Genomic DNA, 11,328 nt, shown 5'->3' with positions numbered 1-11,328 from the left:
AGGGGGGTTGGGGGTGGCACCATGAGTTGCATGGTGTTGCTTGTAAATGTCTGGCAGGTTCCAGTGCTGATTGCTGGACAATCACAGTGCTGGCAGAAGTCAAACGTGGAGCTATGTATTTGTCAAGGAACATGTGTTATATGGCGGTAGAGTAATTCTATTTGACTTTTTAACTTTAATTTTTTACCAGAGCCACAGGTGGTGTGGAAATTATGCCCCAGGGTGCAACTTATTTAAGGCTTTGTAGTGACAGCAGGTGGCCTAAGTATCACAGAAGCAGACCAAGTCCAGATCTGCAGGTAGGTATGAGTTCACCAACACACCAACATTTACGGGATGGAAATTACAGGTGTTCAGTAGGGTTGGGGTCAGGGCTCTGTGCAGGACACTCGAGTTCCTCCACACCAAACTGGTCAAACCATATCTTTATGGAGCTTGGCTATCAATATGGAGTTTCCCCCTTTGTGTCTACCATCCTCCACTCTTCTAGGAAGACTTTCCACAAGATTTTGGAGAGTGTCTGTGGGAATTTGTTCCATTTGTTAGTTCAAGAAACTATGATGGATGAGAACACTTGGCTTACAATCAATCTTCTAATTCATGCCAAAGGTGTTCAGTAGGGTTGAGGTCAGGGCTCTGTGCAGGACACTCAACTTCCTCCACACCAAACTGGTCACAACATGTCTATATGGAGCTGGCTTTGTACACAAGGGACAGTCATGGTGGAACAGAAAAGGGTCTTCACCAAACTGTTACCACAAGGTTGGAAGAGCTCAATAGTCTACAATGTCTTTGTATGATGGAGTATTTACAGTACCTTCACTGGAGACACCTGAACTCCATCATTTAATGGAGTTCCAATTCATCCCACAGGTGTTTAGTAGAGTTGAGGTCAGGACTCTGTGCAGGACCCCGGCATTCTTCCAAACAGTTCAAACCGTGTCTTTATTGAGCATGAACATTAATTTGGAGTTGTCTCCCCTTTGCAGCTATTCCATCCTCTACTTTTCTGAGAAGGGTTTCTACAAGATTTTGGAGGGTGTCTGGGGGTTTGTTTCCATTTATGTTGAATGAGAAGACCTGGCTCACAGTGTTCATATTCATCCCAAAGGTGTTCAGTAGGGTTGAGGTCAGGGCTCTGTACAGGACATTCGAGTTCCTCCACACCAGGCTGGTCACACCATGTCTTTATGGAGCCGGCTTTGTACACAGGGGACAGTCATGGTGGAACAGAAAAGGATCTTCACCAAACTGTGACCACAAGGCTGGAAGACAAAATTGCCTACAATGTCTATGTATGATGGAGTAATACCAGAACCTTCACTGGAGACACCAGAACTCCATCATTAGGAAGGGTTTCAATTCATCCCAATGGTGTTCAGTGGGGTTGTCGTCACGGCTCTGTGCAGGACACTCGAGTTCCTCCACCCCAAGCTGGTCACATCATGTCTTTATGGAGGTGGCTTTGTACACAGGAAAGAGTCATGGTGGAACAGAAAAAGGCCTTCACCAAATGTTAACACAAGGTTGGAAGAGCACAGTTGTCTACAATGTCTGTAGTATCAACAGAACCCTTCACTGAAGACACCAGAACTCAATCATTTGAAGGAGTTCCAATTCAACCCAAAGGTCTTCAGTAGGGTTGAGGTCAGGGACACTCGAGTTCCTCCACCAAACCGGTCACACCATGTCTTTATGGAGCTGGCTTTGGTTCTAGCAGAGCAGAGGCTTGGAGTTCTGACCTCACTTTAATGATAACAAATGAGGTCAGCTGAAAGAAACTGGAACATTGTCTTACTTCAGTGCAGGAGAAGATCCAATAGATGGTGTGAAGGCCAGAATCCAACAAAGAGTTACACACACTTCAGAAGTGGCAGAATGACCGGCCTTAATGCATTTGCAGACGCACCATTCCAACTGGTACGGAGGGAACTATAGGATGGAAGGATCTGCAATAAAAGTTGCTTTGACTTGAAGAGGATTGATTTTCCTCAAGAGGTCTTTCATTTTATCTATCGAGAGGTTCAAGTAACTACGCGCGGTTCAAGAATCGATCGGAACAATCTTCAGATGATGTAGAAAATACCTTCAATGGCCTCATCTTCATTTCATGTACAAACACGTGCCAAACACTCAAAGATAAAAAGACCCCAAAGTGGGTATAAAAAGATCACAGTTTATTGCATGAAAAGAAATTGATTTACATTGTAATCACTTTACACAATTCTAACCGATACAAAAACGAAGGTCACAATCGGAGATTCTCATTGGTTGCTCTAACACATCATACACAAAACAATCACATGAAGGGATTCTCTTGCCCAGAATGAAATGTTTGTCATGAATACAAGTTCAGTCAACGAATTCACCTCCACTGAAGCTTCACCAACATTAGCCTCACGTTATGCCATGGTGACTGCTTTGGTTCTATTGCTTACTGTCAATTGCCCGTTTGCTGCCCATGTGCTTTCACAAATGCCTGTTTGTTGCCTGCCATGTTGTAATGATTTCCTGTTTGTCACCCCATATGGCCACTGCTACCCAATAATTGAGAAAGGTATTGCCACTACGTCCCAATTGCTGCCCACATACTGGCATTACTGTTCAATAGTTGCCTACATCTTGGAACTAGTTCTAAATTGTTACCATTGTATTGGCACTACTGCCCAATGGTTGCCCACCTATTGGCACTACTGCCAAATGGTTGCCCACCTATTGCCACTACTACTAAAGTGTTAATCGTCGATTTTAATCGACTAAATCGATTAACTGTTGCAGCTCTAGTTACCATTGCATTGTCACTACTACCCAATAGTTGCCAATGTGTTGGCACTACTGCCCAATTGTTGCCCACATATTGGCACTCTTGCCCAACGTATTGCCACTACTGCTAAACTGTTACCATTACATTGTCACTCCTACCCAATAGTTGCCCATGTATTGGCACTGTAGCCCAACTATAGCCCACTACTGCTAAATTGTTACTATTGTATTGTCACTACTACCCAATAGTTGCCCATGTATTTTCACCAGTGCTAAATTGTTACCAAGGTATTGTCACTACTGCCCAATTGTTGTCCATGTATTTTCCATACTGCCCAGCTGCCGCCAATGTTTCAACACTATTTTCCAATTGCTGACAATGTTTCGACACTACTGCCCAACCGTTGCCCATGTATTGTCACTACTGCCAAATTGTTACCAAGGCACTGTCATTAGTGCCCATTGTTGCCCATGTATTGGCACCACTGCCCAATTGTTGCCAAAGTATTGGCACTACTGCCCAATAATTGCCAAAGTATTGTCACTACAGCCCAATTGTCACCCACCTATTGTCACTACTGCTAAATTGTTACCAAGATAGTGGCATTACTGGTCAATTGTTGCCCACATATTACCACCACTGGCCAATTGTAGCCAATGTATTTTCACTACTACCCGGTGCCCAAATACTGTCACTACTGCCCAACTGCTGCCGACGTATTGCCACTACTGCCAAATTTTTACCAATGTATCCTACCCAAATATCGTCACTACTGCCCAATTGTTGCCCATGTATTAACACTGCTGCCTGTTTGTAGCCTATAGAGTCTAACCAATTGCCTGTTTGCTGCTCACACACTCTCAGGATGGCCTTTTACCTCCTACATATTGTAGAGTCAGCACTCTTTGTTTAGAAGACCACCGTGCTATAATTCAGTACCCTGCAGGCCTGCCACTATATCCAACCACGCCGCTATTATCTCCACGTCTTGCTGTGCCGCACTGCTTGCACCGCTATTAAACTCTTCAGTTCGCTTCGGCATATTATGCATACTGCCATTATCCCATTCAATTAGCCTTGGTTTTTGGGGGTGGCTTGGCAGGGGGAAGGGTTGATCACAGGGCTTGCAAAGCGGCATGGGAAGCTTTTCTATGTTGTAATTGTTTTTCAAGTAAGGTGCATGGCAAAATAAGAGGCTAACAGGAGAAATCAGTATCATTACGTTCTATGGGATTTAATAGACGGCAGGTTTGTTTCCTTTAATGACCGCCATCCCTTTTTCTAGGCCGAGGGGCAATAATTTTATGATTGGGCACCAGCAGCTTGAGTAGACGTTGGCACTCTCGGGGTGCCCTCGTACCATGTGTCGTACCATAGAAAGCAGAGCGGATCCTATTGATTCTTATAAAACAAGATTTATTTGTAGCCTAGGTAGAGTGCACCGGCTGTAGACATGGGACCTTCCAAACAGGGGTCAACCCTTGTCCCATCCAACGGCACTGAGCACTGCACTTCCTGTAGCCAAAATTGAATCCTATCCAATCAGAAAGATCCGTGCCGCCCATTCTGAACAAACCAGGAACCTTGTCAGGGGCACTCAGTGTACCATCTGTGGACAGGAACTGCTACAACCTCATATAATGCTAATACTTTGCCAGTTAAAGTAGACGTGAACCCAATTCGGAAAATTCCATATAAGCCTAAGTCATTTTTTAATCATTTTAATAGTAATTTTCGATATTCTTAAATCCGCAGCTTCAGTAAAATACTCCCTGGTGATCCTGCCATGAAGGTCCCTGTTTACAAGCACTTCCTGTTATAGGGTGACAACACTCTATGCTTGTTCAGACACTTCCTGTTATAGGGTGACAACCGGGGCTATCCCTATTATAAGGCAGCCTGAGGCTGTTGCCTCAAGCGGCATCTCTTTCGGTCACACGGGTGACCCAAAGAGAGTGTCCCAGGTTGCTAAGAGCTGGGCGGGGACATGTGTAAGGGCCATACCTATCTCCCCGCCCAGCTCTTAGTAACCTGGCTGGTGTCCCACCCAGTTCCTGCTAACCAGTGAGGTCGCTGAACTGGGTGGGACGCCAGCCAGAGCTTGGAGGTGAGATGTGTAAGGGCCATACTTATCTTCCCACCCAGCTCTTAGTAACCTGGCTGCGTCCCTCCCAGTTCCTGCCAACCAATGAGCTCGCTGAGCTGGGTGGGACGCCAGCCAGAGCTGGGTGGTGAGATGTGTAAGGGCCATACCTATCTCCCCGCCCAGCTCTTAGTAACCTGGCCGGGATCCCGCCCAGTTCCTGCCAACCACTGAGGTCCCTGAACTGGGTGGGACACCGGCCATAGCTGGGTAGTGATATGATCCACATAACCCCCATCCCTGTTAGCATGATGCAGCACCCATTCATGCCAACACCCCCCCCTCCCCCCCTCACCTGGAACATGCACCATTAGCACACATCCCCCACAGCCTCAGGTGGTGAGAAGGCTGGGCACACTCTTGATAATAACGCTCTGTGCTTGTCTCCAAATCATGCTCCTGTGTTGTCACCCTATCACACAAGCTTCCAAGGGGGGGTTTCAACACACATTACACAGACATGGAAACCCGTCCTGAGAAATGCCCTGCCAGCCATCGCTGGAGCGCATGTAGACAGGAAGTGGCCGCACAGAGGCTGCAGGAGATCAGCAACACTGAGATGGAACAATGTATGAAAAAAAGTGAAATCAAGTAAAAAAGAAAAGCAATTGTTCATAATACAGTTATCGAGCAAACCAAATGTTCGTGTTCACAGCTATTTTAACCACCCGCAGATACAATAGTGTAGAAAATGTCACATAGTAATTATTTTAAAAACATCACATGCATCACACGGCTGAACCCGAACCCGTCAGCCGCACAATCATTGAACAGACGTCATATATTCCGGGTCTGCCATCTAGTGGTCCTCAGTGGAATTACACTCGCTTCATGCAAAAAGAAAAAATACTCCCCCAAGTCAGCTTCACATATACAAACACTGGTATTAAAGGACCACAACAATGTAACATATGGCAGCTGCCCGGTCCTTAGATGTGGTGGCCGCGTTAGTTTTATTTTTTCAGGCTAAAAACATTTTCAGCAAGTGGATAATACTGATTGATCCTGCCCGAAATGCTGTACTCTTGTCACTACCTGGAAGCATGGGACAATGTGTATACTACTATTCCCATCATCTCCATGTAATGGAGATGACATGTTTGAAGTCCAGCCTGAGTGACAACTAGGGATGCACCAATACTGATACCGATATCGGTACTGGGCATGTTCCTGAGTACTTGTGAAAATGTCCGGAAGCTAAGTGCTGATTCTGGCGCTTTAAATAGTTAGACTGAAGCCAGCGCAAGCAGCACATCTACTCCTCCACACAGCCTCCTGAGACTCCAAACAGCCCTGCTGAGCCCCCACACAGCTCCCTGAGAACCCACACAGCCCTCCTGAGACCCCACTCAGCTCTGCTGAGACCCCACACAGCCTCCTGAGACCCCCACACAGCCCTATTGAGACCCCCACACAGCCCTCCTGAGACCCCCACACAGCCCTCTTGATACCCCACACAGCCCTAATGAGACCCCACACCTCCTCCTGAGACCCCCACTCAGCTATGCTGAGACCCCACACAGCCTCCTGAGACCCCACACAGCCCTACTGAGACCCCACACATCCTCATGAGACCACTCAAAGCCAATTAGAGACCCTGCACAGCATTCTGAGACCCCACAAAGTCCTTCTGAGCCCCCCCACAGCCCCCCCCCCCCGAGACCCTGGACAGCCTCCTGAGACCCCATACAGCCTTCTAAGATACCGTGCAGGCTCCTGAGACTCCACACTGCCCTCCCGGAGACTCTACACATCATCCTAAGACCCCGCACAGCCTCCTGAGACTCCACACAGCTTTCCTGAGACCCCACACACAGCTTTCCTGAGACCCCGCACAGCCCTCCCGAGAGCCCACACAGCCTCCTGAGACCCCACACAGTATTCTGAGACCCCGCAAAGCCCCCCTGCTTGAAATAGGAAATGGGGCCGCCACATCTAAGGACTGCCCAGTTGCAATGTGTTACATTTTTATCTTTGTGTTTCGATACATTGTACCATTCTGCCCTTGCACAGGGACAACGGTCATCTGGGGATCTCAGACGTTTCATACCAATACTGTGTTCATCCATTTTTATAAATACAGATCTCCACCCCCAGAATAAACCCCATCGCCAGCACACAAGACAGAACATAAAGCATACTGGTTCATCAAAACACTGACTGGTGGTAATGGATACTGATTGTAATGTCTTCCTGCATCTCGCTGGGTGACATCATCATGAAAAATACATCAAATCCAACATTGGCTTTTCCAGCATAAATCAATTTACATTAGATCTGAACCCAACCAGGATCATCGTAAATAAACTTTAACACAATGTAATTTAAAAGGTTTTCAATAAAATAGTCCCTGGTGATCCAACCATGACTGCCTTGTTCAGTTACTCCCTGTTACAGGGCGACAACGCTCTGTCCCTGTCTCCCAATTGTGCTCCTGCGTTGTCACCCTGTCCCATGGAGGCCATAGATTGAACCCACAGATTATTGGCAACTAATCTGCAAGATGAGAGCGCCATCTAGTGGATGAGAGTATTATAGGCGACCAATCACTTTGTATGTTTGAAGTAGATGTAACCCCAGTCGCTACAATCTCATGAATGATTTAAAAGGTTAGTGTAGTTTCAAAAGTCATTTAAATATGGCCCCCTCCAATCTGCCCCCCTCCCCCCCTACTATACTAGTAATACTTACCTTTTAGCGAACGCTCCTTCCCCTCCCCGTACTGCCGTGTAGCGCAGCCCTGCGCTCTGGATTTAAAATTTTGCTTCTGACCTCGCTGACCAATGAGAAATGCCTCCTGCTAAGAAGCGCTTCTCATTGGTCAGCGTGATCTGGTGACTGTGCTGACCAATAGGTGGTTTCCATTTGTGAGCGAAATTCTAAATCCAGATTGCAGGTCTGTGGTACACAGCAGTGCGGGATACTGATAGGAGGGGAAGGAGCTTTCACCGACAGGTAACTATAGCAGGGGAGGGGACAGGTGGCCAGATTGGATTGAGTAATTCCATTTTCACCTGGGAAAGTGGACTAACCCTTTAAATCTGCAGGTTCCAATCAAGCAATACCTGGTGATCCTGCCTAAAGATCCTTGTTCAGGCAATTCCTATTATAGGGTGACAACCAGGGCCGGATTTACTCTCTGCTGCCCCAAGGCCAGGTTTCTCAATGCACCCCCTACCTCCAACCCCCTGCCCCCCACCACCACCATGGAGAACGGTAGACCTGCAGGCTGCATACAATGTCGCTGAGATCACTTGTACAAAACAAGTGGTGGCTTCCCCCTCTGTACATTTAGCTCTGCTTGCCCAAAGCAGGGCTAAATGTAGAAAACAACTACCCGCCTGGGCATCGGGCGGTAAGAATTCCACACCCCTGCTGCCCCGAGCCCGGGCCTTGGTTGGCCTTGTGGGAGATCCAGCCCTGATGACAACGCTTCGTCCCCGTCTCCCAATTGTTCTCCTGCATTGTCACCTTGTCAAATGTTCTTCCGGCAGAGCTACAAGTGGCCATTTCAGCACACGTGACACAGACATGGTCCACCATTGTCACCATCAGGAAACCTGCCCTGACTCCGAGAAGTTATTTATGATACACAGTCCACAGAAGAAGGTAACTGCCGTCCGTTCGGGTTCAGATCTACTTGAAATGAAATACATGAAAGTATAAAAAGGTAAACAATCCTATTTATCTAAACTAGCCCAGGATGGAGAATGAAGAGGCTACGGGTTACATGGTCTTTCCTCTGAACTCCCATGCAGATCTACAACGTGTGTTCAAATCAAGTCTGTAGCCATGTCACTGGACAGTCAATGCCTCGTTGTATTGTTCTATCACTTTGATTGTTCATCTTATGAAAATAAAAAACATTGCGGCTACAAAATCCCGCAGATAAGGAATCATCTGTTTCCCCGCTGTTGGACTTTCCATCACCACATATGACCCTTATGGGCCCATCAGGTTGCTTCTAGACAGCACTAATCCTAAACAGAACGAGGCATGGGACTGAAGTGATCTGGCACTTGCCATGCTTCAGGAATCTCAATTACAAGGTTTCGGAACGGCTCTACTGGCCAAAATGTGAGCAGATTAAGGTCACGGCATCCTTGCGCTGCAGTCTCTGAAGGGTCTGTACCAGCTGCAGCAGTGTACAGGACATACTGGTGGACAAGTGAGCGTGCAAAGCTTGGAATCCTTGCATGCCATCCACAAGAAAGGGTTGTACCCCCAGCGCCACTCCGACGTCGTTGAAATCCTTGTGTCCCGGCGTGGAACTGTCCAGCTTTAGTGCAAGTAGGGCGACCAAGGAGTCTGGCATTTGGGAGACAGGAAGGTCTAGTAATGGAAAGAAGATAAGTTATATTATAAACAACAGTGACAAGAAAATACACTATGTGGACGAATGATTGTGGATATCTGGCCATCACAGCTTTATGAGCTTGTTGGGCATCCAATTCCAAAACCAGGGACATTAAAATATGGGGCCCCCCCCCCCCATGTTCATGAATATAAAGTCGGCCCCCTTTGCAGCTATAACATCCTCCACTCTTCTAGGAAGGCTTACAAAAGGTTTTCGAGAATATCTTTAGAAATTTGTGCCAAAGTTGGTGGATATCTGACCATCACACCTATATAAACTTGTTGGACATCCCATTCCAAAACAGAGTTGGTCCTACCCAACATGGCCAATAATATGCAGCTGTTCCTCCCAACATGGTCATTAATATGGAGTTGGTCCCTCCCAACATGACCATTAATATGGAGTTGTTCCTCCCAACATGGCCATTAATATGGAGTTGTTCCTCCCAACATGGCCATTAATATGGAGTTGGTCCAACCCCATGACCATTAATATCTTGGAGAGTGACTGGAAATTTGTCCCATTTGTGATGTCAGGTACTGATGTTGGATGAGAAGACCTGGCTCACAATTTGCATTCCAATTCATCCCAAAGGTGTTCAGTAGGGTTGAGATCAGGGCCCTCTACAGGTCACTTGAGTTCTTCCACACCAAACTGTTTAAACCATGTCTTTATGGAGCTGGCTTTGTACACAGATTCAGTTTATGGCTTTAACAGCCTCTACTCTTCTGGGAAGGCTTCTACAAGATTTTGGAGGGTGTCTGTGGGAATTTGGGCCCATTTGTAAGGTCAGGTACTGATGATGGATGAGAAGACCTGGCTCTCAATAGGCATTCCAATTCATCCCAAAGGCATTCAGTAGGGTTGAGGTCAGGGCTCTGTGCAGGACACTTGTGTTAGGTTTAGGTCTGTCTAATGGCTCTGACACTACTGAGAAGAGTCGGTTCTTTCATCTGACACAATGTAACAAATGACTAAGCATCAGGAAGAACATATTATAAACAAAATGCAAAGAAAGACTTAACTGCTTCTCGTTTTTTTGTCTTTCCATTCTTGGTAAACCAGATACAATCCACACATGTATCTTGACCTAAGAGGAGCTATTTCCTTTATGTATTTTTAGTTATTTGAGAAAGATAATCTTATCAACGGTTGTTAATTTGTAATACTCTACATATATGGAGGCAGCCATTTTGATTCCCTTATTTTAGTACTGCTTTAATACAATATGATTCTCCACAGTAGTGATTGGTGGCCAGAAATCACGTGACCTTGGCTGCCTAGGCTGGGAAACAGCCGATTATTAAACTTTTGGCAACACAGAGGTACATTTGTTTTTACTTGTTAGCAAGAGCTCAAGGAATGCAAAGAGATGGCAAGGGGGCATAGCTGGGTAGGCAGTGTCCGGGCCTGAGCGGTCAATCACCATGCCCAAAACATGGTCACTTGGCAGGTGCCAAGATATCCTCTTCCTGTCTAAGCTCTGACACCAGACCGTAACTTAGACCGGAATGGTCCTATAGCTGGGACATGGCAAAGTAGTGTGCTGTGTAAGTATACATTCCTGGGGGAGGTGGGTCAATGTGCAGCTATGAATGGCAAACGTGACAGTGTCTCTTTATACAATATTCAGCCGTTCTTATAGCTTATTTTATGGAAAAAAAATGAAGCTCTGACACTTACCTAGAGCAGCAGTGTTCAAGCAGGACACAATGTCTTCACTTTTCTATAAAAGAAAATATTTCTTGTCATATCTTATTGGTTATATTACAGAGAAAGCATCAATGGTGGTGTAAGAACTGCAATCACTGAGGTATGGAACGGAAAAGAGGATGGGGGGGCTTAAAGTTCTGAAACAATATCTGTCCAAGAGTGACAAAGCTGCTCCTCTGTGATGCAAAGATGTCAGCTATCCTGGATTTTCCATGACAGTCTGGTATCTCAGAGCTGACGTCCCAGGATCACAGCATCGCCCTACCTAGAGATACCGATCATGCACAGAAACCACAAAAATGGGATCTCGGCCATGAGTGAGTGGCTGCCACATATTGTGGATTGGAACCA

The 11,328-nt window shown here is 46.4% G+C and overlaps 1 protein-coding gene across 1 annotated transcript in view; it reads right to left on the bottom strand.

Moving 5' to 3' along the window:
- Positions 1–8,925: 8,925 nt before the first annotated feature.
- The window catches only part of LOC108801720 (tumor necrosis factor receptor superfamily member 27-like), an 11,033-nt gene continuing 8,630 nt past the window's right edge, over positions 8,926–11,328 (bottom strand). The window contains exons 8-9 of the mRNA XM_018573628.1: positions 10,948–10,990; positions 8,926–9,239 (exon numbers count right to left, since the gene is read on the bottom strand). Of these exons, the coding sequence (XP_018429130.1) occupies positions 8,971–9,239; positions 10,948–10,990 (312 nt within the window). The 3' untranslated portion in view covers positions 8,926–8,970. The remainder of the gene's footprint in view (positions 9,240–10,947; positions 10,991–11,328) is intronic.

Source organism: Nanorana parkeri, unplaced genomic scaffold, assembly GCF_000935625.1.
Source record: "Nanorana parkeri isolate BGI_ZX_2015 unplaced genomic scaffold, ASM93562v1 scaffold2460, whole genome shotgun sequence".
In the NCBI taxonomy this organism is placed as follows: domain Eukaryota; kingdom Metazoa; phylum Chordata; class Amphibia; order Anura; family Dicroglossidae; genus Nanorana; species Nanorana parkeri.
Note: the sequence above shows the minus strand (reverse complement) of the source record. Positions and strands in the feature narration are given on the sequence as shown.